This window comes from Callospermophilus lateralis, chromosome 6 (genome assembly GCF_048772815.1).
Source record: "Callospermophilus lateralis isolate mCalLat2 chromosome 6, mCalLat2.hap1, whole genome shotgun sequence".
Classification (NCBI taxonomy): domain Eukaryota; kingdom Metazoa; phylum Chordata; class Mammalia; order Rodentia; family Sciuridae; genus Callospermophilus; species Callospermophilus lateralis.
Genome location: NC_135310.1, coordinates 9,447,174 through 9,474,692, shown reverse-complemented (window position 1 = coordinate 9,474,692; position 27,519 = coordinate 9,447,174). Strand labels below are relative to the sequence as shown.

Genomic DNA, 27,519 nt, shown 5'->3' with positions numbered 1-27,519 from the left:
GGAAAGCTTTGAGAATGGCAAACCACCTTCTCTGTGCAGACTGTCTCCTTGCAGATCTGGCTTTCAGTTCATGCTTTCAATCTCCACCCTGTGCTGCTCAGAGGACTCCACAGGCCCTGTCAACAACCCTCAGATGGCTCAAATGCAATGATGCCTGTGTCAGAGAAGATGACATTCTGCTTCTTTCATCTATTTTAGTGATAGGCAAATATGGCAAGAATTACAATATATGTATTTATTATATTATTCATTTTATTATTTAGCTTCTGTCAGCTTAAGGTTAGTTTAAACAATGGAAAGGAATAGAATTCATGAGAAGAATGTTAGTGAATGTAGGCAAACCCAATTGCAATTTGAAGATTTTTATACATCCAACTCATTTGCAAAGTTGCTTGCGGTTACCAAAAGTCTTCTAGACACATGAAACTTAGGCATATTGCCTTATAATTTATCATAAATTCTTCATGTGCCTGAAGAAATTCTTCATAAATTTTAAGAAAATTCAAAATTTCCATTTAATATTCTTTTTTCCAAATAATATAAAACCAGTTTCTCAGGGTTTTCTCACATGGGCAATACCTTAATCTTCCAATTATTTTTGTTTAATCAGTTTCAATGTGGGGTCTACATATTTCTACATATTTAATAAATTGAATTAATTTATGGAAGTACAGAACATAGATCTGGATGCTTAGCAAATATCTGAAAAATGTTTAGTCAACTGGATGATTATAAAGAATAATTAGAATCATAGAGGATATCAATCTCAAATCCATTTTAAGGTTTCCAAAAATTGGTTGTAGATTTTTAAAAATAAGTAATAATAATAATTAGTGACAACCCTTATTTAATCTTCTTGCCAAAATTAATATTTTATAGCTGGGCACTGTGGCACACATCTATAATCCCAGTGACTCGAGAGACTGAGGCAGGAGGATTGCAAGTGTAAAGCCAGCCTCAGCAACTTAACAAGGCCTAAGCGACTCAGCAAGACCTTGTCTCTAAATAAAAAATATTTTTTTTAAAAAAAGGATGGGGATGTGGCTCAGTGATTAACTGCCCCTGGGTTCAATTCCTAGTACCAAAAATAAAAAAAAAAATAATTAGTATCTTATAAATTTTAGAATGATCATAAAACTTTTTCTTTCCTTCTTCTTCCTTCCATTCATATTAAGGATTGAACCTGGGGTGTTTTAACCACTAAGCTACATTCTTAGTTCTTTTTATTTTTATTTTGAGACAAGGTCTTGCTAAGTTGCTGAGCAAGGTTGGTCTTGAATTTGTGATCCTCCTGCCTCAGCCTCCTGAGTTTCTGGGATCACAGTCATATCACCATGCTCAGCATAAACACTGTTTAACAAGATGGAACTACCCCAGTAATAGATAACAGGTGTCATTCCAATTTTTAAAATGCCATTAATGCAATAATTTATTTAAAATCATTCTTTGTACCTCACAAGGACAGCAGGTTAGTTAGAAGAAAGTACATTAGATTACAGATAAGAAGATTTGTATAACAGTGTTAGTCCTGTTAACTTTCCAGGCTAGTCACCTACTGCAAATCACTTAAAATTCCTGAGTTTTGAGTTCTCCATGTATATCATTTATTTTGTTTGGCTCCACTGCTGGGCTGTAAAAAACGTGCATGTAGCATTCAGGTCTGGTGCCCACTTCACCTGCAGCCTCCTGCACAGTTCCCGACATGGCAGGCACTCCACTGATGTCTACTGGCCGACTGCACTAACATTAAAAAGTGAAAATGTGAGCACTATCACACATGCCCTGGAAGACTGCGGAGGTCTTAAATGATAGAGTGATATTTGGGGAAGGTACACTCTCCACATTTATATCCTTGGTACCTAATTTAAGAAATTTTAAGAAGTAAATGTGTTAATAATTGAAAGTTACTTGATAACTTTAATAATCATAAATTATTTCAAATCACTACAGATAATATATCAATAAATATTCTAAAAAATAGGCCACTTAAAGGATCAGAAGAATACCTTTTTTGCTTTATTATCAACAAAATTTTGGAAATAAAATAATATGTGATTTTTCAATACCACAGGCAAATTCTCTAAACAAATTCAGATAAAAAGCCAAATGTGAATTCCCTATAACAGCCATAATACGTAACATCATACCCTGTTTTTAAAAGATAAGCAATTTACATGTATTAATGTTTAAAAGATAAGCAATTTACATGTATTAATGTATATATATATAAAAAGAAAAATCAACCTATAAATTTGTATATAACATAGATGTATATAAATACTTGGAAAAGGCCTTAATGATACTCACCTAACTAATAACAGTGGTTTTCTTCTGGAGAGGGGAGTGAGCTGCATAAGGGTAAACAAGGACTTTTGCTTTATTGGTGCTGCCTGAATTTTCTCATAGTAGGAATGAGAAAAAAGACAGATGAGAACATATCACCCATCCAGAGAATCCCCTACTATGTAAAGGGTAATGATCTGCTTAATTAAATACAAATAGGGAGAGATTCTTTGTTCTCGCAGGGAGGAAGTACTTTTGACTTCAGTTTCACTACATTTAGTTATTCTTTCATAGAACGGATGAAATAGTTTCCCTATAGAGAAGGAAAAGCTCAATGGTGATAGCACTGATATGAAGTTAGACTCTATGATCTAGATATCTAATATCACACATTAGATAGCATACTACACCCCCGCAAGTTAGAAGGATTAAGGAAAAATAGATTCTTTCGATACATATAGTGGTAATGGAAAACTAGTAATCAAGAATTACAATATAGCCTTTGAATATTCTATTAAATAAATGAGTTAAAGTGTTATCTTTACTTGTTTTATTATTTTATCACAATTCACTTGCTCAGTTCATTAGACAAAAAGACATGTTGACTAAATACAACGTAATTTCTAGTTCCCGAGGGGCCTGTGCATCATTACCTGATTGTTATTGTTGACTTGCTTCATGGCTCCCAAGCTCCCCCTGCTGCTGATGGGTCTTCCTTCCCTAAGGTTTTCCTCATTTCTGTGTCTTCCTCCTGCTCCAAGAGCTCTCCTTCTTCCATAAACCTCCTTTCCTGGGAATAGGACCTTCTTCTATACTGTGTTCCTTGTAGGTAGTCTGTGCCCAGCAATGGCTCCTGGGTCTGTGATAGGTTTGGATCATAACTCCCCAGGGTTTCTCCCATTACTCTAGGATCATAAAATCTCTCTGATCTTAGAGAAGGATATCTGTTGTCTTTCTGCTCATAAGTATTCAGTCTCCTTTCAACCACTTCCCGGATCAACACTGCAAAGTTCAGAAGTCATTATGATTTTTATATTTTTGATGAGTATAAAACATTCACCAGGCCCCCTCCTTCCTATATCATAACCTTTAAAGTCTTAACTTCTTCACCATTTCATATACTGAATATGAGTTATATACTTTGCTTGTTTTAACAGAACACCACTTATAAAACAATGACAACAGGAGATATTAATACTAATAAAATTACACAAAAAAATAAGGGCAAAAATTGGGCCTTTGTTAATATAATGAATAGATTTAAAGTTTAAGTAATGTAAAATTAAAATATTTCTTTCATTTGTTTGTCCACTGAAAATTTTAGAGATGACTCATAAAAACAATAAAAGAACTTACTGTCAAGCACTGTTCTTCCCACCATGCTATATTCCATGGTTTTTTCAACTTCATTCATTAGCCATGGGAGAAATCCTATTTCAATATCTGTAAAAAGGAAATTTCATGAAGTCATTTAAAAAATTTTTAAAATTTGTTCTCATTAGTTATATATGACAGTAAAATGCACTTTGATACATCATACATAGATGGAGTAAGATTTCTCATTCTTCTGGTTGTACATGATGCAGAATCCCACCAATCCTGTAGTCATATATGTACATAGGGTAATAATGTCTGACTCATTCTACCATCCTTCCTACCCCATAACCCCTCCCCCTCTCTTTGCTCCCCTCTACCTAAAGTAACTCTGTTCTTCCTCAGCCTTATGGATCATTATAAATAGGAAGAAAGTGATTTTCCCCTAATGTAACAGATTTATCACCATTGTTTTCTCAATAGAAAATATTAAATAGACTTATACAGCATAACTTTTGCAAAGGCTATGTTTTGGTCAGTTTCCTTTCTATCAAAGTAGAAGTTATATTTTAAAAACTATGAGGCCTTTCTTGGAGTCACATAATTTAAACTTTGCTTAATAGGTGCAATGTCAGACAGATCAAGAAGGCACAAGAAAATGTGGATTTGGCAGAACCCAGTGAAATGTGATGCACATCTGGGACTGAGAATTGCCAGTAAAACAAACGCCCCCAGTTGAGACCCCTGGCATAATGGAAGCTGATTGGACTCAGAGGATGCAGGTCAGAGGGCAGCCATCTAGAAATGGGTAAGAAATTAGGTGTTTGCATTAATAATATGTTTGTTCTGACTGAAATGGAAATATACTGTGTAAGCATTTCAAAAATATGGTCCATTATAATATGCATGTTAAACTTTGAAAACAGCTTTTTTGGGAGGCAGGCATTTAATTGGTATTTTTCAATAGTATGACAGTGGAGAGTTTGTTAGACTTTTATATTTGCTATTATAAATAATTGAAATCTCAGGCATGAATTTCATTTGCAAATTTTACCCGATGTTTACGGAAACCCATGATAGGAAAAAAAGCTACTGTTTTTTGTGACTAATAGTAGCAGGCCTGACACGAGCCCAAAAGGCAGGACGGCAGCACAGAGAAAACAGTGGGTTGGAGTTCCAGGCCAGTGTGAGAGCCATAGTAAGCTCCCAGGAACAAGGCTTTATCTTTCCTGAGCTTCCGTCTGTACTTCTGAGAAATGGCCATTATATCTGCCATATCTCTCCGAGGCAGGACTGTATAGGACAGTAGGCTCTGAGGACAGGCTAACAGATGGTCCACACACTATAGACTCTGAAAGCCAGAGACTGGAGTTCCTGTTACTTTTTAATTTTGTCTCCAGTACCTAACACAGTGCAATGCAAGCACCTAATTAAATGAAAGGGTGTCTTCTGTAGCGGCCCCCAAAGGGTTTCTGATTGGAATAGGGAATCAGCTGGGAAAAAGTTAAGAATAAAAACTATTTGCACATATGTCGTGCTTTATAGTTTATACAAAGTTTTATATACTTTATGATATAATTCCTAAAAGGTCCTCATTTCAGGTCATGGAGGTAGTTAATGATGAACCTGGGATTTAAATTTTTGACATCAAGTCCACATTTCTACTACACAATGTTGCTTCTTAATAAAGAAGTCCTAGGGCTGGGGTTGTGGCTCAGAAGTAGAGTGCTCGCCTAGCATGCGTGAGGCACTGGGTTCCATCCTCAGCACCACATAAAAATAAAATAAAGATATTGTGTCCACCCATAACTAAAAAATAAATATATAAAAAAAGAAGTGCTAACACTCTACAATAAAGATCTTTATAGTACACCTTTTTTAAGATGGCTTATTTTATTTTTTTGATACATAATTTTACTTAATTGCATGGTACTATAATATACCTCTTATCAGTAATAGTGCTCTCTTAAAACAACTATAATTAATATTTTTGTTTCAGAAATAGAACCTAATTCAAAATAAAAAATGGGCATGAAATAAATTTGAACCATTAAGAGGATGCTTATTAAAACAGAGTTAATCTAACAAAAATCTTCACAAACCTCTTTCGATAGGATCATAAAAGTAGCCGCTATCCCTGAGACTGCCAAAAACAGATGGGAGAAGGTCGGCCAGATAACGCTGTGCAAATGCACGGGCAGAAATCTTTTGTGCTGTCTCGTTATGTTTGTTTATTATTTCCCACTGCTGCTGCTTACGACGTTCCTGTCAAGAGAAAAACATCATCAAAGATGGTTATTTAGGCATTCTGTCTTCCTGAGACATTGAATTTAGTGAAATCAATAAGTGAAAGAATTTGGACTTACCAAAAAATGGACAACAGGGTATCAAAGATCTTTCATCAAGATTTTAATGAATTTCAACTAGTGGGTACTGAGTTCAGAAAGATGAAAGACGGAGCTAACGGTAAAACTCATTTCCTGATTATGATTATTTTATTCAAGTAAAATAATTTCATGATTGTTCTGGGTTGGCTATGAGATGCCCCCCAGATTTCCTGTGATAACGCAGAAATATTTGGAGGTAAAATGGTTACATTATAAGATCTGTGGCCTAATCAATCCATCCTAATTTGGAAGGGCTCCTGCGCTGGGTGGTAATTCTGGCCCAGTGAGACTTACTCTGAGGAGTAATGTCCCTGGGGACATTCCCTTGGAAATTGTATCCCTCCCCAACCCCTTGATCTCTCTTTCCTGCTTCTGGCCACCAGGAGCTGAGCAGCTTTCCTCCCCTCCACCTTTCAGCCATGTTCCACCACCTCAGCGCCATGAGGTCTACTGACTACAGATTAAGCCTCTGAAACCTCGAGCCCAAAATAAATTTTTCCTTCTCTAAGTTGTTCTTGCCAAATATTTAGGTCATAGCATGAAAGCTAACAAAATAATATACTTGCTTGACTGTACAGATGCTATCAAAATGATATTAATTTTTTATAGTACTGGGGATTGAACCCAACGGGACTCTACAACTGAGCTATATCCCCAGCCCTTTTTATTTTTTACTTTGAGACAGTGTCTCATTAAGTTGACTAGGCTGGCCTAAAACTTGTAATCCTCAGTCTCAGCCTCCCCAGTTGCTTGGATTACATAGTACCTGGCTATATTTTTTTTTTTCTTTCTTCTTTTGATACCAGGGATTGAACCCAGGGGCCCTTAACCACTGAACCACATCCTCAGCCCTTTTTATTTTTTTATTTTGAGGCGGGGTCTCATTAAGTTGCTTAGGGCCGCGCTAAGTTTCTGAGGCTGGCTTTGAACTTGTGATCCTCCTGCCTCAGCCTCCTGAGCTGCTGGGATTACAGGTGTGTGCCACCATGCCTCACACCTGGCTATATTTTTAATTAATATTATAGAATAACACTGACAGGAAAATTATAATTGCTTATAATTTTAAATTAAATATCATAGATCAATGAATAAACTCATGTGTAAAAATTCAATCCACAAAGCTAAAATGTTCTGAACTTGAAAGCCTCTTTTTTTTGTTGTTACTTCCTTTAGATCATATACCATCTGTAAAACCAGCGAACACACTTCTCTACTCCCAGGTGGGAGTGGGAACAGTAACATGTTTTCTAATTAAGTTTATTTCCAAAGTTTCAGCAATTATAGATCTAGATGATTTATGTTCTTGATTTTTTCCATAATATACTTCCTAATAATAAATAAAAAATTTTGAGAAAGATTTCATTAATTAATTCCACAAAGTTTTTTTTTCTGTCAGTGTTATTTTATTTATAAAAAAAGTTTTGCATTTGCACGATCCTTACCATAAACTGTGTGCTCTGTTAGCAATTATGCATTTTGGAGGAAAACTTGAGGTCCAGCTGATTAACTACTGAGAAGAATTTCCCAACAAACTGTTCTTCATCATAAATTGGGCCCTTTGGGAAGTTATTTTAACTGGTTTAGGTACTCGGGCACTGCTTTTTAATTTGTTCATTAATATACAATAGAAGGTGTTTATAAGTATAATTTTTTTTTTAAAGAGAGAGTGAGAGAGGGAGAGAGAGAGAGAGAGAGAGAGAGAAGTTTAATATTTATTTTTTAGTTATTGGCAGACACAACATCTTTGTTTGTATGTGGTGCTGAGGATCGAACCCGGGCCGCATGCATGCCAGGCGAGCGCGCTACTGCTTGAGCCACATCCCCAGCCCCCATTTTTTTTTTTATAAGTATAAAATTATTGTCAGAATCGGACAGACACATAAAGATTACTAAATCCTAATAGCAGGCTATTGGTATATTTTAAAAAACTGGGTTGTAGAATTTCTTTTATTAAAGTTATAATTTGAAAAATATTCAGTAAGGATCCAAGTAATTGTGGAATATCCCTGGGGATACAGAGAAGGACTGACCACTGAGAAAAAGACCCAGAATTCATCGACTTACGGCAAATCAATATCTGTCTGACTCCTAATATTTAAGAGTACCTTCCAGTTCAGACACATTTAATTTATGAACTTTCATTTAATTTGGGAACTTCTAGAATCTCAATTTAGATACATTTATGTAAACTGAAATTTTAAAATGTCAGTTCAAGAAATATTTATGATCTAAAGGAAAGACCTGAGCAACAAATACTATAGATTTTTTAAAAATATATTTAAATGTCTTTAGCTTTGTGACATGCCACATGTAATTTTGAACATAATACATTAAAGAGTCAAAGATTTAAGAGTGGCTGGGGGCATAGCACAGTGGTAGAGGATGCACCTAACATGTGCAAGGCCCTTGGGCCCTTGCTTTAGTTTACACACACACACACACACACACACACACACACACACACACACACAACTGGCTAACAAAGAAAAATAGAATTCCATACTTTTTCTTCTCGGTGTCGTCTCTCTTGCTCTTCCAGTCGCTGAACTTCGGCCAGTTCCACATTCCGTATTTCTTCATAGGCATGCTGACTGGCCTGCAGGTTGGCCAACTCTTCTTCTTCCATCACTTCCAGAAGGGCCTGCTCAATTGTCTTCCCCACCAAAACTTCTAACATTGGTTTAACTTCAAGGTCAAAGTCAAAAAGCTTAAACACACACATACACACACAAAAAAAGTAAACAAAATTGTAGTTACTAACTAAATGCATCATGAAAACATAAAAAATATTAACAACAGGGTATTATTGTCATGCTGTCCGTGTGCCAGAGTGCTGGTACTTATGCTTTCTAATTCTCAGAATAACCCTTAAGGTACACAGAACAGCATTGTGCTAATAGGCAAAAATCTAGTAAGTCAAATTATGAAAAAAGTATACATTCATTAATGTGAACCCTGATACTCAGTAACTTTAAGATCAAACTCTGGAGCTAAAGGGAATATTCTATCCTGTCCTTATTCTTTGCCTTTCCTGCTCATTTTTTTCCTGGCTGTTTTTCATTAAAACTGATGAACAAAGGAACAAGAATATGAATATTTTAAGTAATTAATGTTTAGGGTTTGGAGGCAAAAACAGAGGTACCTTCTGAAGACTTATTTATTTCCCACTGTCAGTGACAGTTCTTTCAAGTTCCTTCAAGTCTTGAATCTCATTTATGCATATAATCATTGCCTTCTTTTCTTTAGTATCATAAACTGGTCTACTTATGCATTCCACATTGATGTGAAAATGTAATTAAGACTCTTCTAAACAGGGAGAGTATCTTCTTAAAATTTATAAATCCACAAGCTAAGAGTAGAATCTCTTCTACCGAGAATATTTGTCTTCCTTATTTGGTGCAAATCTGTCTTAAGTACATACATTAAGCACATATACAAAAAAATGAAACCAAATTATAAGTATTCTAAAATATTTCTGATGATTTTATTTCTGATAAGAGGATAAGTCATAATATATTATTAAAAAATATTTCTGGGTACTTATAGGACAAACTATTTTAGACACATTTGGGAGAGCAATCCAAAAAGCAGAATCCTTCTTAATGTGAAAATGGTTCTGGTCTATGTTATGCCTTACCTAAACCTAAATTTATATCATTTATAAGATGTTAGAGGGAAGCTGAAAGAATATACTGTACCTCTCCTTCTAGTATTTGGGTGGCCACATCCCTGCCAGTCTTGGCAGGAATGAAGAGTGGTGTCGGTGGTTTGTCCAAAAACGCATCTGTTTGGCATTCCATATCAACTTCTATTACACGATCAGCAATTTCTTCAAGGTACAATTCTAAGAAGAATACCATATACACTAAATTTGAAATTCTGGTATATTTCAAATATACATATGTTTGAAATACATATATATTTGAAACTTTATCTCCTTCAAAACAGAATTAAATGGATTAGAAAATCTCTAGAGGATCAGTCTGCCCAGACTGGAATGAAAGTGCCAATGTGGGCTTTGATTCACACACTGGATTAAGAGTTTTATGTATCTGGAAGATCATAGAGTCAGTAAGGCTGGACTATTTTCAAGTCATGGAGCTTTGTACTAGGTAATGGAATTGAAGAATATGAGACCACAGGTGTGTATAAGATGCAGTGTAATAGGGGATGGTGTGTTGATAAAGTATAGATGCAACTGAGTTCCTACACAGTCGATGTATAAAGATTTGAAAATTCCAAGATATTATAAATCATGAATCAAGTCACCATGTTATTTAATGTTCTCTATCCTACATATGACAAACATATGTATGAAAACAAATTTTAAGTTAGAAATAACTTATATGAAACAGGGACAATGTGGTACCATGTGAAGCACATGAGCACTAGCCAGAACACAGGATCTAGCCAAGATATATCTTCTGGATCCTCAGTTTCTTCATATGTAAAAGGAATCATAATTACTGCCATATGGAATCTCTGCAATAATAGAGGAGATCCACAGGTATGGGACTTGTGTAGTACCTGAGGAAAAGGGGCTATTATATCACTTAATATTTTGGTGGTACAAACCAACACCTTATCTTTGCTACCATAGAATCTAGACTATATTGACTGATCACTGTTCAAATCTAGGCCAGATTTGGCTTAGAGGTAGGGGGGAAAAGTGTCAAAGGATCTCTTCCTTTAATCTTTACTACAAAAACAATCTGAATGAATCTGCTCCCCATTTTGGCAGGGTACAAGGTGAATCTTTAAGAAGTCACATTATCCCAAGGAAGATGCCAGGTACTGTCAGATCACCAAGATACTGTTGACAGCCAGACCCTCTGGGTCCAGGAAACAGTGAGACAAGTAGAAAATCCTGGCATTGCCTCAGAAGACCTGTGTGGCTCTGGAGGCAATGAAAAGTGAAGGGAGAAAAGAAGGAGACAGCAAAAGAGGCTGGTATGGAAGGCAGAGGATCAGATATGAGTGGGCTTCGTCTTCTCAAAAGATAGACAAAAGGCCAAGCAGGACTACATTGCTGTCCTATAGTATTAATTCCTCATGAAAAAAAACTGTGATTCATGTTGGGCTAAGAGAAACAATTACAGGTTAAAATAAAAATGTGAAAAGGGCTAAGAGTGAATTAGTTTGATCATAAAACTTTTTTTAAAAATATTTTTTAGTTATAGATGGTCACCATATTTTTATTTTATTTATTTATTTTTATGTTGTGCTGAGGATCGAATCCAGTGCCTCACACATGCAAGGCAAGCACTCCACCACTGAGCCACAACCCATCCCCTTTTTGTCTTAAAAAAATCCCAACCCACACTTCCACCCATGTCCAATATGATAATAGTACAGATATGTCTTTGCTTAATGAATGGGCTTCCTTACATCTGATTGGGAAGGACTGGTGAGCACAGAAGATACATATGTGATATAAAGACCAAGTAAAAATGAACTGACACAGACTGCTAAGTGAACAAAGGAGCCCTGGTGTCAATGGCATGGTCACATACCTGTCTGCACATTCACGTGCTTCCTGCCTTCCACAGGTTCTGGTGTCCGTGGTCTGAGCTGCTCTTGGGCTCGTTTCCTGGCAAGAGCCCTCCTTTTAGCTGCCTGTGCTCTCTGAAGCTCTAGAGGATCAGTCTGCCCAGACTGGAAGAGAAAGAAAAGGCTTCTAAAAGTTAGAAAATACCTCTCAAGCATTCCAAAAGTGATTCCTAGGCTGAGGCAGGATGCTTCTAAGTTTAAGGCAGCTTGAGAAATTTAGCAAGACCCTATTTTGCAAAGAAAAAAAAAAGGTGAGGGTGGTGTGGGGTGGGGTGGGGAACTGGAGATGTATGTAGTTCAGTGGTGGAGCACTTCTGAACAATACACAGTACCAAGTCAAACCAAACCAAACCAAAAAATGAAAGTGATTTCTGCACAGTATAAAAAGCATGCATCCCATAATAGTGCTTCTTGATTATCAGTGACTTGATAATGAAGACTTTTATTGTTACTTTGGTGAGTAATATACCTTTCAAAAAAGGTATCTGACAAAGCACAAAAGGACCTTCCAAGTCCGCCTGCTAACTAGAACAAATGGGTGCAGAATCCTGTGGAATAACACACCTTTCCTTGGGTGCTCCATAAAACTGATTTAACTATTCTTATTACAATAAATTTTAATGTATGGTTAAGAAACTGAAAAGCACTATGATTTTTTAAAATCTAAATTTCATTTGAACAGAATTTCCTTAAAAATTTCATTAGCTCACAAAGAAAACATTCTAAGTCCAAATGAAGTCTCTCCAGGTGAACAAGTGGATTAACTGCTCCCAGTAGTTCGGCACCTCCAGTGGTAACACGGCTCTCTTTTTTCTTTATTTGTCCTGTATTGTCTTTATTTGTTTTAGGTATCGGGGTGATATTTTTAGGTAGTAGTAATGAGAAGTGAGTTGTGAACCAAGAACCTAGCAGGATCATAGGGTTTACTTGAATTGCCTTTAATAAACAATTATGTAACTTATAGAACAACAATGGGTACACTAATACTGAGAATAAACAGGTAGAAACAAAAGGAGCCAGTTAAGAAATATGTCAAGAAAGATCATTGAGACTAACTCCAATAGGGTCTACTGAAGTCACTGTAAAGTTAGGATTTATGCCATAGGTTTCCTGTGTATTTCAGAGGGAAATTTCATTAAAGCTCAGGGGCGCTAAGTCTACCCAGTCATTGAACCCAGCATCAGCACTGACACAGGATTGACTTGTAGATGAAGACACCCCCCCCCCCCAATGGGATGGTAATCATGACCATTTCCATGAGGACCAATGTCAAAAACTCCCAGGTTGGAGGAGTCAAAAATTTGACTGGTATAGACTGCAGGTGGTGGAACCCTGTCCTCCTGGCAAACAGCAAACAGCAATAAATTTGGAAGTAGCCTGTTTCCTTCCTTGTTCTCTGCCTGGAGACAACCCATTCTCTCCCACAGTCAGTCTCTGAGCCAGACTTTACTTTCACTCATAACAGAATTCTCTTGCTTTGCTTTTCATGTCTGACTTTAAACTTTCTTTTGTTGGGACGCAAGGCCAAAGGTTTGGAGCTTCATCTCTCTACTCTCCTGTGACAATAACGCTGGCCTCATAGAACAAGTTGAGAAATGCTCCTTTCTCTCTTATTTCCTGGAAGAGATTGTTTAGAATTGTTGCTAATTATTCTTTCAATGCTTGGAAGAATTCTCCAGTGAGACTATCTGGACCTGAAGATTTCTTTTTTCTTTTTAGATATGAAATTGTTTTTAAATATGAAATTATTTCTTTAGGACTTATGAGTATTCAGAAGTTCTATTTCACGTTAGTGAATTTTATAGTTTGAGGAACTGGCCCTTTTCATCTATGTTGTTGAATTTACATGTGTACATTTGTTTGTATTTGTATTACTGTGGTTCATTTAAAATAATATATTTGGTCTTTTATCTTCATTTCTTGGCATATAACTCCTAAACCTTTGGAATTTCTGGAGTGATAAGAATATCTTTTGTATGCTAATGAGATGGATGGTGAATAGAGGTCCCTAAATAGCTTCAGGATGGTGTTGGTCACCAGAAAGACCAATGCGGCATTAGAGTGTTGGAACTTTCTGCTTCACCCTTCAATCCCAGGGAAGGAGAGAGAGGCTGAAGGTTAAATAGATCACCAATGCCCCATGATGTAATCAGTCATACCTACATAATGAAGCATCCATAAAACCCTAAGGGAGCAGGGTTCAGATGATAGCTGAACAAGTGTGGTTCCAGGACAGTGGCACACAGGAGAGGGAATGGAAGCTCTGTACCCCTTCTCATGCACCTTGCCCTGTGAATCTCTTCCAGTCAGGCTGCTCAACTGTATCCTTTGCAATATCCTTTATAATAAACCAGTAAGTGTAACAGAGTGATTCTCTGAGTTTCCGATTCTCTGAGTTTTGAGTGGCAATAACAAATTAATCAAACTCAAGGAGAGGGTCAGGGGAATCTTAATTCATAGCAATTGGTCAGAAGTACAGGCCACAACCTGTGCTTGAGATTGGCATTTGAAGGGGAGGCCACCCTGTGGGACTGAGCCTCAATCTGTTGAATCTGATACAATCCTCAGGATAGTTTTGGAATTTGGTGGAAGTAGAGGACACTCTGCAAAATGTGGAGAATTACTTGGTTGATGTGTGTAGAAATCCGCGCCCATCCACCCCAGACATATCTGTGTAACAACAGCTCACTGGGGAAGCTGTTCTTAGAATTACTGGCCTACCTAATCCTTAAGGTCCCATCCCTTTCTCTGGTATTCTAAATTCTAAAGAAAGGCCTCTGTAATGCACTGCCCCCTTCTCCAGTTCCATGGTACACAGTATTTGTTGTATTATCCACTATGGGTAAAGCATATGGATTAACTTGCAGAAAAGTAATATGTCTGTCTGAAAAGAAAATGCAGGTGCTGATCCCAGGAGGTCAAGGTCCATTGTTGCTAAATTCTGGGAAGGAAGAAAAGGAGACCTGCTCCTCTAGAGAGGTATGGATTTCTTGTCCATTGTCTTGCTGTACCGCTTTTTCTCCTATAAAAGGTCTTTGTGCTTTGAAGCCCTCTAAGATAAAGACTTGAGACAAAAAGCCCCCTCTATTTTCTTCAGGGCCAGCTTTGAATAAAAAGAATTCTTTCCACCAACTTCTGCTCCCAAATCTTTGGTCACTCAGAGCAGTGGGCAGTATGGAGATTCAATTCCAGTAACATTTGGGGCCACAGAAGTAAAGCACTGTGTTGAGCATGAGAGGAGATAGTAGACAAAAGCACTTTTGAATACCATTATCATCCTTTCAATCTTTTAATGGCTACAGTACCTGTAGTTACATCCTCTGATATTCATTATTAATATTTGCAATTTATGTTTTCTCTCCTGTCAGTCTTTAGAGGTTCATCAATGTTATTGATCTTTTCAGAGAACCAACTTTGGTTTCACTGATTTTTCACTGTTGTTTATGATTTTGGCTTTTATCTTTTATTTTCCTCCTTCTCCTACTCTGGGTTTATTTTGTTCTTTTTATCCAGTTTATTGAGGTAGGAACTTAATTATTGATTCAAAGCCTTTCTTCTTTCCCTCTTGGCACTGTTTTGGCTCCATCCCATAAATTTTGATGTGCTATATTTTTTTCAGTTATAAGTGTTCTTTTATAATTTCCTTTGACATTCTTCTTTAACCTATGGATTATTCAGAAATCTGTTTTACTTTCTGGTTGTTTTCCTGTTTTTAAGCATCTTCCTGTTATCTTCTGTTTCTGATTTCTAGTTTTTCTGTTATGGTCAGAGAAGCGTACTCTGTGTGATTTTAGTTCTCTCACAGGTGTTCATGGGGCATATGGTAGATATGTCATGTAGCTATTGCCAGGTGCTTGACAGCCATTCATATTCTGCTGTTCACATTTACAGAACATCTTCCTGACTGCTATGATCTGTTGATTGGTTGATGATATTGGCCAATCTCCAATAATCTGGCTGTTTTTTTCTTTCTAAGAGAAACTAAAATTGTGGATTTCTGTTATTTCTCTTTTCAGTTCTATTAGTTTTTACTGAATGTATTTCAAACATACATCTTGTTTTGAGACATCCAAATTTAGGACTGCTACATCATCTTGGTTTAATTGTGATCCTTTTATCATTCTATGTCTTTGTTTTTCATAGTCTTGTTTGCTCTGAAGTGTGCTTTCTCTGATGCTAATATAGCCACAACTATCACCAGAGGAGGTCTGAAGAGTTTCTGGAAAGGGGGCCACAATTCAGGATGAGTAGGGTTCTTGACAAAATCACAGAAATGGATTTAAGAACACATCAGTTAGAGACACACAGATTTATTTATGAAAGCAGAGACAGATTCAAGAGAGAATGCAGACCATCTAGAGCTTCTTTGCCTCTTATTTTAAAGGAGACTTGGTACTAGGAACTTGGGAAGGTTATGCTGGGATGACATCAGTCTGGTATCACAAGATGATTCATGGCGGTCCGGCAATTCTGAGGATGTTAGGCTGATGTGGTCTCTATTACCTGGTTAGTAGATAATATTAGAAAGTGTCATATATCATAGATATCATAAATGTCTCCTTTTGCCCAATCTGTTTTAAAATACATGTATTAGTGGGCTAATTTACAGCACACAGGGCAATTTTCATAAACAGGTGAATTTCCAGTAACTTTAAGATTGTGAGTGAAGATTTTGGGGAAATTTGGGCAAGGGAGCAACAAGCAACAAACTGGCTTAGGAATGATGGTCCAAAACCTGAAGGACTTCAGCACAAAGCTTCTAGAGTTAAGTTTTACTTTCTTGTCTTTCCTTTTGTCTTTTGTACCTATTTTTAATTTCTTTTCTATGATTCCTCAAAACTACCTTTTCAAAATTCATGTTTTCATGATGTATCTTCCATCCTTTTGCCTTCAGTCAACTTAAAACGTCAGAATTGAAATGATAATTCTTACAGACCAATATAGGTAGGTCACTATTTTTTTCCTCTGCCAACTTTTATCTTTTAATTATTTAGACTATTCACATTTAAAGTAATTACTGATATATTAGGGCTTAGTCTGCCATCTTACTTGTTGTTTTCTGTTTGTTCTTGTTTTTCATCTCTCTTTTAATGAACATAGGCCTCACTATTCACACAGATGTGGGAGATAAAATGCTTGAAAACCCCACAAATTTAACAAAATGCCTACAGATACAAAAAGCTAAGTGAGCCTCAGTGATAAACTGATTTTCACAAAAGCTTGCCTGGGAACCTGTACTTTTCTTCCTAGAAAAATCCCGTGTGTAGTCAGGGGACTGGGCCCTGGTTGTGTCATTAGCCTTCTATCCTCTGTGAGGCAAGGAGCACCTGCACCTGCTGCTGGTGTGTGTTAGGGTCTGTTTATCTTTGCTTTGCTGTCTTTTAATAAACATTTGCTTGTGCCTTGTTTTCCATGTGTCCTGAAAGTCAAGAAGGTGTCCATGCCCAATTTACCTCTCACTGTCCACTTGGAGGGCCCTCCTTGGACCCCTGTCCAGTGACAAACCTTGGTACAATGTCTAACATTATACCCTACCTGAATAGTTCCATCCAGTGACTAGAGATAAACTTAGAGGCATCTCTCCTGTCTAGCTGGCAAGGGAAGGGAGACTCCCTGCTTTCTTGCTGCTTTACTTAAACAGATCATTCAAACATTTGCCCTGAATTTAAAGTGACCAGCTCTTAGTCACAGCATGACCTACTGGAATTAGTGGCTTAAACCCATCAACCAAAATGCTCTAAACTGATTAATTAAAGCTCCCCATGGGAAAACTGTTTGGATAATGCCCTGGACCCCATAAAGGAGCTGGCCTGCTAGGCGTGGTGGTATAAGCCTGTATTCCAGCTACTTGGGAGACGGAGGCAGGAGGATTGCAAGTTTGAGGTAATCATGGGCAACAATTTAAAGAGGGGTCTGGGGATGTAGCTTAGTGGTAGAGTGTCCCTGGGTTCAATCTTCAATAGTGAGGGAGATCAAAAAGGAAGTATAGGTATAAGGGCCCTTTCTCTTTCTTTTTCCCTCTGTGTGTACAGACATACAGTGCTAACTTTCCAGGGGTCTCAAACTTTCATTTGAGGTTGTGTCACTGAAGCTGTGCCTGCAGTCCAACCTTGATGGTGAGGCTGTCCAAAGAGACTCATGCAGGTGGATCTTGTGTGTCTGGTGGATGCTAAAGTGATAGAGAAACTCAGAGTATCATTCGAACATGTAAACATTTTTATAATTCCGTTTTGATTTATTTGGAAAAATTTTAAATATATATCTCTGTATTTTTTAATGACTCTTCCAGGTATTACAATACATGTGTAACATATAAGTCTATCAACATTTTACGACTTCAAGTGAAGTATAGAAACCTTACTTCCCTTTACTACCCCCATTTAAAGATCCTTTTATTATCCCCACTTTAAAATATAATTATATATAATTAAAAATGTAATCATCTTAAATATTTCATCTATGTATTTTAAGCATTACATCAGTTAATGTTATAATTCTGCTTGAACCATCAAACATAATTTTAAAAATCATGAGAAAGAAATTGTTACATTTACCCCTATTTTTACCTACAATTTTGTTCCTTCTTCCCTTTGGAAGTCCCAAGCCTCCTGCTGTAACCATTTCTTTTCTGTTAGGGAAATTCCTGTAGATATTCTTTAAGGATAGGTCGGCTTATGACGAATTTTTAGTCCTTCATCTAAAAATGTCTTGGGTAAGAATATTTTCACTGGATTAGAATTGGGGCTTGGTAGTCCTCTGCTCTCAGGACTTGAAAAAATACTGTGTCACTCCCTCTGGCCTCCATGTCCAGACGGAAACGGCAGTGTCATTCAACCAGTGTTCCTCTTTAGTCAACATGCCATTCCTCCCAAGAGTTTTTGTTTCAGCTTTCAGAAATTTGATGTGTCAGTTTCTTTGGGTTTATCACTGAGGCTCACTTAGCTTTTTGTATCTGTAGGCATTTTGTTAAATTTGTGGGGTTTTCAAGCATTTTATCTTCCAACATTTTTTCATCCCACACTGTTCCTCCTCTCCTGGGAATCTGACAACATGAATGTAGTTTTTTTTTAAATCATTCTTCAGATCCCAAAAGTTCTCTTTCTTTTCTTTTCTTTTCTTTCTTTCTTTCTTTCTTTCTCTCTCTCTCTCTCTCTCTCTCTCCCTCCCTCCCTCCCCCCCCCTCTCTCTCTTGTATAAAATAAACCTTTTAGCACTTAGTTTGCACTTTAAATGGTCAGAATGATAAATTTTGTTACAAATATTTACCATACACACACACATACACACACACACACACAAGACCATCCCTATCTCAGGCAGAGGAGCTTTGGAGTGTGAAGAGCCTGGGTTTTGCTTTGAATCCCTCATCTAACTGAGTATGGGGATCATTCCTAGCTACTGGGTGGGGTGCTGAGATCAGGGAAACCCAAATTTGAGGCCAGTCTGGGCAATTTAGCAAGGCCCTGGCTCTGACTCAATAAAAACTAAAAAGGACTGGGGATGCAGCTCAGTGGTAGAGCACCCCCCTGGGTAATAAAAACAAAACAAAACAAAACAAACATAGCATGTGTAGCATGTTCTCAGCATGTTCGTGCGAGGTCCTAGTCTAAGCCTCAGGACTGAAAAAAAAAATCTCCTTGAAAGGCTTGGTGTAGCTCAGTGGTATAGTGCTTGCCTAGCACATGTGAGGCTCTGGGTTTGATCCCCAGCACCAGTGAAAAGACTCCAGATTCAGCCAGGTGCTGTGGCACATACCAGTAATGCCAACATTCAGGTGACTAAAGCAAGAAGATCATGTGAGCCCAGGAATTCAAGACCATCTCGTATAGCACAGTAAAACCCCATCTAAAAAACCAACCAACCAACAACAACAACAACAACAACAAATTCAAGGGCTGCCTTTCTTTTTGGAGTATGTTTTCTCTTTGTTGTTAAACTGGGGAATTTCTGTTGATTTGTCTTTGAATTCACTGTTTCCAAAGTCATCTCCAGTGTGCTATCTGTCCTTCAGTACAGTTTGAGAGCTCTGAGTTACAATACACAAATTGTGCTTACCAGCGACCCTGTGTGAAGTGCGTAAGTGTTGCCTCGGATCACCCTTCTGTCATACATTATGTTTCCATACCGCATAGGTTCTTCTTCTCTGTAAAACAGCAAATTCTGAATAAGTATTTTAATAGAGTGTTGATGTCTATGAAATAAATTCACTGTCAACAGTATTTAGACTAAGATAAAAACATTTTAAGAAAACAGATTTCTGTTTTACTATGGCCCATAAAAAAGGAGACAAAAGGCTGCCATTTATATAGAGCTTACTATATGCCTGACTCTTTCATATTTACTATTTAATTTATTGCTCACAATAAGCTTCAAGTTGGGAACTATGATTCTGACAGGAGAGGAAACAGAAAGGAATCTGCCCAAGGTCACCTTGCTAGTAAATGGCAGAGCTAGGCTTCAGTTGTAAATCTGTAAGACTACTTAACAAATGTGAAAATGGCCCATCTGAAAAAGAGCCTGCTCTGAAGAACTAAAAAAAGTTTGATTTGAGGACTGAAAAGTTACATGATAAAAGAATTTGGATTTTAAAAGAGTCAGATTTCTCATTATTCTTTTAACCTAAAGATATTTTTAAAAAGTATGGTTTAATATTAATACAATTTTAATCTCAGGGGTCGGAATGATCACTAGTAGGAAATATGAATACATAGTGGGTATTTTCATTAGAAGTTCTTTAAATGATGTCCTATTTCTTCTTTGGCTGCTCTTTTTCAACCTTTGTTTGTAGCTCTTTCTGGTCTGGAGGATTTCATCAGGGCTCTGCTTTCTCTTATCCTTAGATGACCTCCTCCATTGGCAGTTTCTGTTATGACCAATATACTAACTTTATTTTTAGCTCACAACTCTTCCTTTCCAACTTGTAAATTACTTGAGTGTTACTTCAGCTCAGCTGGCCACTCTTTCAGGGAAGGAGCAAAGTCCCAAAGAATTTACATAGTTGTTAACATGGTTAACCTTGGGGTAGGGGTGAGTGAGCAGGCTGCAAGGGAAGGGGGGTGAGGTATCAGATTATCCTAATAATGCCCTCAAGGGTGAGTGTGAGTCCATTTATATATAATTAAATATGTATGTGCATGTATACATAAGAAAATAGGGCAGATAAAATAGGAGGAAAAGGAATTAGAAATTGTTGAATAATGGGAAAGGCCAATTGCATAATAATATATGCTGGTATGACTTTATTTCAGAAATAAAGCCTCTTCCATATATACATATGTGCTCATTTATGTGTGTACAAAAAGAAGAAAAAAGACTGTTAGGTTTGGTTAAAGCAGGGAAACAGGAGTAGAGGCAGGCAGGAGATGATTAACTGTTTTTATTTATCTGTATTTTAATTTTTCATTTGCTTCAAGAAACATATATTACTTTTTATAAATTAAAAACCATCAATAAAGATAATTTTAAATGGAAAACATGTGCTTTCTTTTCTCTCTCTCTCTCCCTCTCCTTCCAATAGCCTATAATATAACTAAAATAAAGACTGTTATGGTTTTGACATGCCTGTGTTTCTGTAGGAACATTCAGTGGTGAAGTGACTGAACTGTAAGAGTTGTAATCTAATAAGTCCATCCTAGTTTGAATGGACTGGGTGGTAACTGCAATTGTGACAGGGCTGGAGGTGGGCCACTGTGGGCGTGCCCTGGAAGGGTCCCTCTTCGCTGTGGCCTCTTTAGCTCTCTGCTCTTGGCTTCCTGTCTCTACCATAAGGTGAGCAGCTCTCCTCTATTGGGCCCTTCCTGCCTGACAGGCTGCCTCTCCTCAGGCCCAGAGCAATGGATTTAGCTGTCTTGGACTAAGACTTCTGAAGCCATGAACCCCAAATAAACTTTTCCTCCTCTAAGTCATTCATGTCACATATTTTGGTCCCAGCTATGAAAAAGCTAACTAAAACAGAAATTGGTACTGAGAAGTGAGTTGTTGCTGTGACTAATTTGGCCATATGGTTCAGAAGCCTTTGGAAATGATTTGCAGGAAAAATTTTGAAAAGTTTAGAGATGCAAGTTGAAAGAGCTTTAGAATGTTGTAAGCAGAATTTAACGGGTGATTCTATTGTAAGCTCAGAAGACCAGAAGGTGACAGAATGCGGACTGTGCCCATGAGGTTTCAGATGGAAATGACGACTCCATTGGGAACTGGACTAGATATTATACTCTGGCAAAGAACTTGACTACATTTTGCCCATGTTTTGAGACTTTGTGTGAGGCTGAATTTAAAAGTGATGGGCTAATTAATCTGGTGCAGGAAATTTCAAGGCAGCACAGCATTCAGCACAACATCTGCTGGATGTTGCCAGCAGATTTTTGTCAGATTTACTGTGAGAATAAGGAGCAGAAAGCAGGGCTGAAGTATTTTAAAAACTTGTTAGGCCAGAAAAGTGTGAGTAAAGCTGGGGCCAAGAAAGCTGTGCTTAATGAAGATATTACCGTCCCTAAAGAGATGCCAAGTACTTTACACAAGATAATAGGAAAGAGCATCTCAGAAATTTGCTCACCCATACCCACAACAGGCTCCTGGGCACAGGAGAGAAAATTCTTTCAAGAAGAGATCATGGGTGTGCCCTGCTCATACAAGGGGTCTTGGGAAGCTTTTTCACCATGATGAGCTGCACAGGCACTCAGAGGCCACTGCAGCCATTCTTCCTGGTGGTGTAGGTACTGTGTGAGCTGGTGACAGATTTCAGCATCATTCACATGGTATAGGTTCTGCAGGAATGCAGTTGCTGGAGTTAGGGGGTCATGGAAGCTTCCATTGGAATTTCAAAGGAAGGCCCAGGAGGCCAGGCAAAGTGTATCAGGGTCAGAGTCCCTGTGGGCCACTCCTGAGAGAGTAATACATGAAGCTGTGAAGATGAAGCTGGAATGGAAATCCTGGGAATTAAGAGTTCCAATAACATGGACCATCTGTGGAGAAAAGCTGTTGGCTGCAGAGATCCAGGCCAAAAGAAAGCCCATGTGCCCTTCACCTGGCAAGGCCAAAGGAGCAAGGGGGGATACTTAAGCCCTTTGGAAATAAAATCTCATAGACATGTGTCCTAGATGCTGTATGTGGAGTTATTGGACCTGTTCACCCAGCTGGATTTTGGTCCTCTTTTGGCCTTTCTATGATCCTATTCCTCCCTTTTGGGGTAGGAATGTTTGCACTGTTACACTGTATATGGATATATGTAACTTTCTCTTGATTTTTGCAGGGGCTCACAACAAAGAGTTTGCCTTGAGTTTCAGATAAGACTTTGGAGGTAGACTTTTGGGCAATGCTAAAACTGTTAAGACTGTGGAACACTTGGAGATGAACTAAATGCATTTTGTGCTGTGAGACGGATATGAGCTTTTGGGAGTAAGAGGCAGAATGTTAGGGTTTTAGGTATTAGGTGTCCCCTCAAAATTCCTCTGTTAATGCAGAAATATCCAGAGGTGAAATGACTGAATGGTGAGAGTTGTAACTAGTAAGTCCATCCTAGTTTGAATGGACTGGGTGGTAACTATAGGCAGATGGGGTTTGGCTGGAGGACATAAGTCTCTAGGGGTATGCCCTGGAAGGATGCATCTTCCACATGGCTCCTCCCTCCACCCTACTTCCTGACCCTGCCATGAGGGGAGCAACTTTCCTCCACGGGGCTGTTCCTCCATGATGAGCTGCTTTACTCTGGGCCTAGAGCAATGGACTCTGAATCATCTATGAACTGAGGCCTCTGAAACTCTAAGCCCCAATTAAACTTTTCCTCCTCTAAGTTCATGTCAGGTATTTACAGAGATGAAAAAGCTAACTAAAACAAAGACCAAGCCTGAATGTGGTACATCTAGCTCCTGTTGCTCTCCTATAGGTCTGTTTCTTCCCTGGTCACATTGACTTTATAAGGTCCTCAAACAAACCGGACTCATTTCCTGTGAGGGGTTCTATACATGCTGTTTCTTCTTCCTAGAAACTATCCCTCCCCTTCCTCTTGTCCCCATCCTTTCCTATCTTCAGACCTTAACTTTAATGTCATATTCTCAAAAAGGCTCTTCTTGTCTCTCTACAGACATGTCCTTCTTCCCCCAGCTAGGGACCCTTTTGTATGTTCTCACTGCATGCTGTGTTTCTCTCTTGCTGTAATCATTGCACTAACACTTGTTTACTGACCACTTGTCTTTCTCAGCATTTGGTTAGTCTCATGAAGTCCCAAGAAACAGAACTTTAAATCTATCCAATTAAGTTTCATATTTTGGTTTCAACCCAGTTATAAACCCAGTTGGATAATTTGTAAACTTAACTCACTTCAAGCCTATTAAGATATCCATTTCAGCTATGTGTCATCTGGAAAACTGAGAGAATTGCCTAGTTCTACATTAAATTTTGAACAAAATAGGACTAAAGATTTTATGGAATAGAGACAGAGTGACATAATAGCATACTCTTTTCAAATATGGTCATTTTGTCATTCACCAGCAAATTTAGCTAAATATTCTTCTGGACACTTTCTCAATATTTTATTCATAAGGATATCACGTCAGCCTTATCCACAAGGACATCAATGATTAAGATCTGAAAGCAACTACTTACATGAAATTAAAATTTTACTGTGGTTTCTACATTACTTTGATATATATTACTTCAATATATAAATCAACTAATTATAAAAAATAATCCCTAATAAACCAACATTGACTCTCAGTCCTAATTTATTGGTTTGATTTACTAGTAATGATTTGTGAGAATCAGTTAAATTCACCAGAAAGTGTTCTTGGAGTCATTTTTATATTGAATCCTTATATAACATCTATATCTCCCTTCAAATTAATGTTTTCTGTCTTAATTTTTCTCTTAAGTGATAGCAATCTTTACTGAAATCTTTGTCCTAAAAAAGATAATTATAAATTTAGACTCAGGGTATGAAATAAGCATCAAGAGTTGCATTGCTGATGCTCAATAGTCCATTCACGGTTTGTACTGAGTGCTTACTGGTGCTAGGAATAGTCCTAGGTAAACAAAAGATGCAGATTCCTGCTTCCATGCAGCCTGCATTTGTGTGAAGTTCTGTTGATTCTAAAATTTGAGGCTTATGTAAACAATTTTAATAGAACCATAAGTTTATGGTCTCTTCTATGTACGGTTGTTTGAATATTTGCAAAAATTCAACATAAATTTGCAGTTCTGCATATAAAGACAACCTAAGTCCTGCCCAAAGACTGGTGTGGGAAGGATTTTGTAAATGCTATCGCGTTTGTCACCCTAGTCCCTCAGTTTCCTCATTTGCATAATGAAGTTATGAAACCAACTTCACAGCACCGTGCATTCAAAAAATGTTTCACTTCACTTCCCCAGTGAAGTGTCTGGTACATGACTGACTCAACAAGCATTAGTTGATTGTAAGTTTGGGAAATAGGGAGATTCGTATTCGTGTTATGGATCGTGCCAGCAACTCGGAGTCACTAAAGTGAACTAAGAGAGTCCACACACGTCCCTTTCGGCTTCAGTGCTTCACACCACGGGAGTTACTCAGAAATTTTATTTTGGCAGAGTGCAAAGGAAAGTAGCACGGGCAGCTTTTGCCAGGACGAAAGTGGTGATCAGACAGGGGCTGGTTTGGTCACTCACGGCTGCAACACGTTGTCCCGGTAACGGCGGCGCTGGCAGGGCAGGACCCGGGGCCTGCTGGTGTAGGTGTAGGTGCCCATGGCCCCGGAGGTGCGGTCAGTCAGCGCGGAGGTCATGTCCGGGGTCGAGCTGCCCTGCTTTCGGTGAAGCAGGTGGGCGTTAGGGAGGCGACGGAGCCAGAGAGTTGCGGGTAGTGCCAAGAGCAGGAATTCCACGAGGCGAGGAGCGGCGGCGGGCCGGGAGGTGGGCGCGACGCGAGGCTGCCGAAGCAGGAGGCGAGAGCTGCACTCGACTTGCTCCGGGTAGCGCAGAGCCAGTCGGCGGCGCCGGCTCCGGTTGCTCAGCAACCTGGGGTTCCGCTTGGGGGCGGGGTCTCCAGATAGTTCCGGCCGGCGGGTTTCCCGGGAAGGTCCACCGCTAGGGGCATTTCCGGCTCTTGACCCCGCCCACGTGCGTTCCGTCGGCGCGCTGCGGACTCTGCGGCTCCAGGGACTGGCACGGCGGCTTCGGCGGAGTCCGGGGGTGCTGCGGCAGGGGTTCGGGGCCGTCGTTGGGGTGCGGCGAAGCAGGGCTGGTGCCAGTGCCATTCTCGCGGGCCCACCTGCTCTTTCAGGGCCCTTCTCGGCCTTCTCCGGCTGCGCCCCGGCGCTCTCTGCCGCAGCGCCGACACGCCCTGGGCCGGCGCTCGGCTCTGTTACGTGCCGGGCGGAGAGGGGCTTCCGGGCCTGCCCCCCGCGGGCCGCGCAGCGGGCGCTTCTCCCCGCCCGCCTTCTCCGCGCGTCGCGGGCGCTCGGAGCGGCGGGACCCCTGCAGACACAGCGTTGGCCAGGAGGTGGGCGGGTGTGGGGTGAAAGAAACGCCCGGTTCCTGTCCCTTAGTCTGCCAGGCCCCGGGACACATAGGGAGGGTCTGCGCCCCGAAACGCGGTGCCTCGGCTTTAGCGCCAGCGATTAAAAATCTTGCGTCTCGGTGACTGCAGTCAGTGCAGCCCTCGTGACCAGGATGCGTTCGGACTTCACCTTACACCTCGAGTGTATTAGCCCTGCAACACTCCGGGGAAGTTTAATGTTTTTCTTCATTTTCCTAATCTGCAAAGTGGGGAAAATAGGATTGGTTTCTTAGGATTCGTTTTGAAGATTAAAAACATTGATGAAGGTAAACTACTCAGAACTGTGGCTGCTAGATGTCGGCTTTCCTCTCATTTGAAGTTTAAGGTCTAAAGAAGATGTCAGCGTTGTTTGGCTAAAAGTGTATGGTACGGGCTGGGGCTCAGTGGTACCTGTGAAGCACTGGATTCGATCCTCAGCACCACATAAAAATAAATAAAAAGTTATTGTGTCCATCTACAACTAAAAAAAAATATTTGAAAAATCTGTATGGTAAATGCTAGAGGTAAAAACACTGCTGAAGATTCTAGAGCCTATCACTTAATTTTGAGGAATTTTTGAAAGTACTAGAGGAGACAGACATTTAAATAACTGATCAGAGTGATAGTATTTTGAGTGATCAAGATCCTGGATGAAAGTGCCTTTAGATTGTCTTCATCAAACATTCAAAAGCCCAGGTGTACATGGAGAACATGTGGGATGTGTATAGATGAACTGTAAAGATATTGTAGAAAGAAAAGTTGGCACCATGTCATGGAAACGTTGAACATTAGCTTATCAGAAGGCTTTTGCCCTCATGGAACAGAATAACACTTCCAAGCAGTTGAAACAATAAAGACTTCATTGTTTAACTTAGGTTCAGAGATAGAGTACCTCCCAAGTCGGTAACTTGGGGGTTGAGTACACAGTCAACTCGCTTTACTCCACCTTTTTACTTTGTCACCTGGGTCATTGTTAACAAGATAGCAACAGAAGTACATTGACTAGAAAGCTGAAGAGTGCATATTCTGTCTTTATTAGAAGTGTGGAAAACTAACCTACAAACTACCAAGTAACTAGAGTTGCATCACATCATTGGTAAAAGTTTAGGATCTATACAGGACTACCACATTTGAATTAGACTGGGGCCTCAATCTTGTGGGGTTTCTAAGAAGCACTTAGCCATGAGGAAGAGAAATTCTGCTAGGAGAATTTCGGGACAAGGAACAATGGGTGTTGAGTGCTATACCAATTTATGAAGAACTTGTTAGCCAGCCACTAAAGATTCTTTGGGATTTTATTTTTACTGAAGGACAAGGGTAAGGGACGGGTGGGTGGAGCAGTGGGGGGGTGGGGGTGATGAACAACTTGTGTAGATTGATACAGCAGGAGTAGGAGCCCTTTATTGTAGGACAGGAACGGTATTTATACATTCCACACAGCTTATCTAATTAACATAAACTAGATACAGCAGTCAACCAATA

The 27,519-nt window shown here is 39.0% G+C and overlaps 1 protein-coding gene across 3 annotated transcripts; it reads right to left on the bottom strand.

Annotated features, from left to right (window-relative positions):
- Positions 1-540: 540 nt before the first annotated feature.
- Positions 541-25,529, bottom strand: Rsph3 (radial spoke head 3). Of its 3 annotated transcripts, none has more exons than XM_076859394.1 (9): positions 25,170-25,388; positions 19,590-19,677; positions 11,498-11,639; positions 9,683-9,828; positions 8,488-8,691; positions 5,700-5,862; positions 3,640-3,726; positions 2,937-3,285; positions 541-1,740 (listed from the first exon to the last, which is right to left on the bottom strand). In XM_076859394.1, the coding sequence occupies exons 1-8, from the start codon at positions 25,283-25,285 to the stop codon at positions 2,960-2,962; spliced, it is 1,272 nt and encodes a 423-aa protein (XP_076715509.1). In that variant the 5' UTR covers positions 25,286-25,388; the 3' UTR covers positions 541-1,740; positions 2,937-2,959. The 3 variants fall into 3 exon arrangements, with proteins under 3 accessions (XP_076715509.1, XP_076715508.1, XP_076715510.1); XM_076859393.1 differs by lacking the exon at positions 541-1,740 and adding an exon at positions 1,988-2,390; XM_076859395.2 differs by lacking the exon at positions 541-1,740 and having other exon boundaries at positions 1,988-3,285; positions 25,170-25,529.
- Between the last annotated feature and the right edge of the window lie 1,990 nt (positions 25,530-27,519).

Excerpts from the sequence above, each read along its gene's own strand:
- Rsph3 (XM_076859395.2), bottom strand. The coding sequence starts at position 25,285 with ATGACCTCCGCGCTGACTGACCGCACCTCCGGGGCCATGGGCACCTAC. Across the intron at positions 11,640-19,589 it reads CACTTCACACAGGGTCGCTG|TCTGGGCAGACTGATCCTCT; the intron begins GTAAGCACAATT and ends TTTCTCTTCCAG. Across the intron at positions 3,286-3,639 it reads GGGAAGAACAGTGCTTGACA|TGTTGATCCGGGAAGTGGTT; the intron begins GTAAGTTCTTTT and ends TGAACTTTGCAG.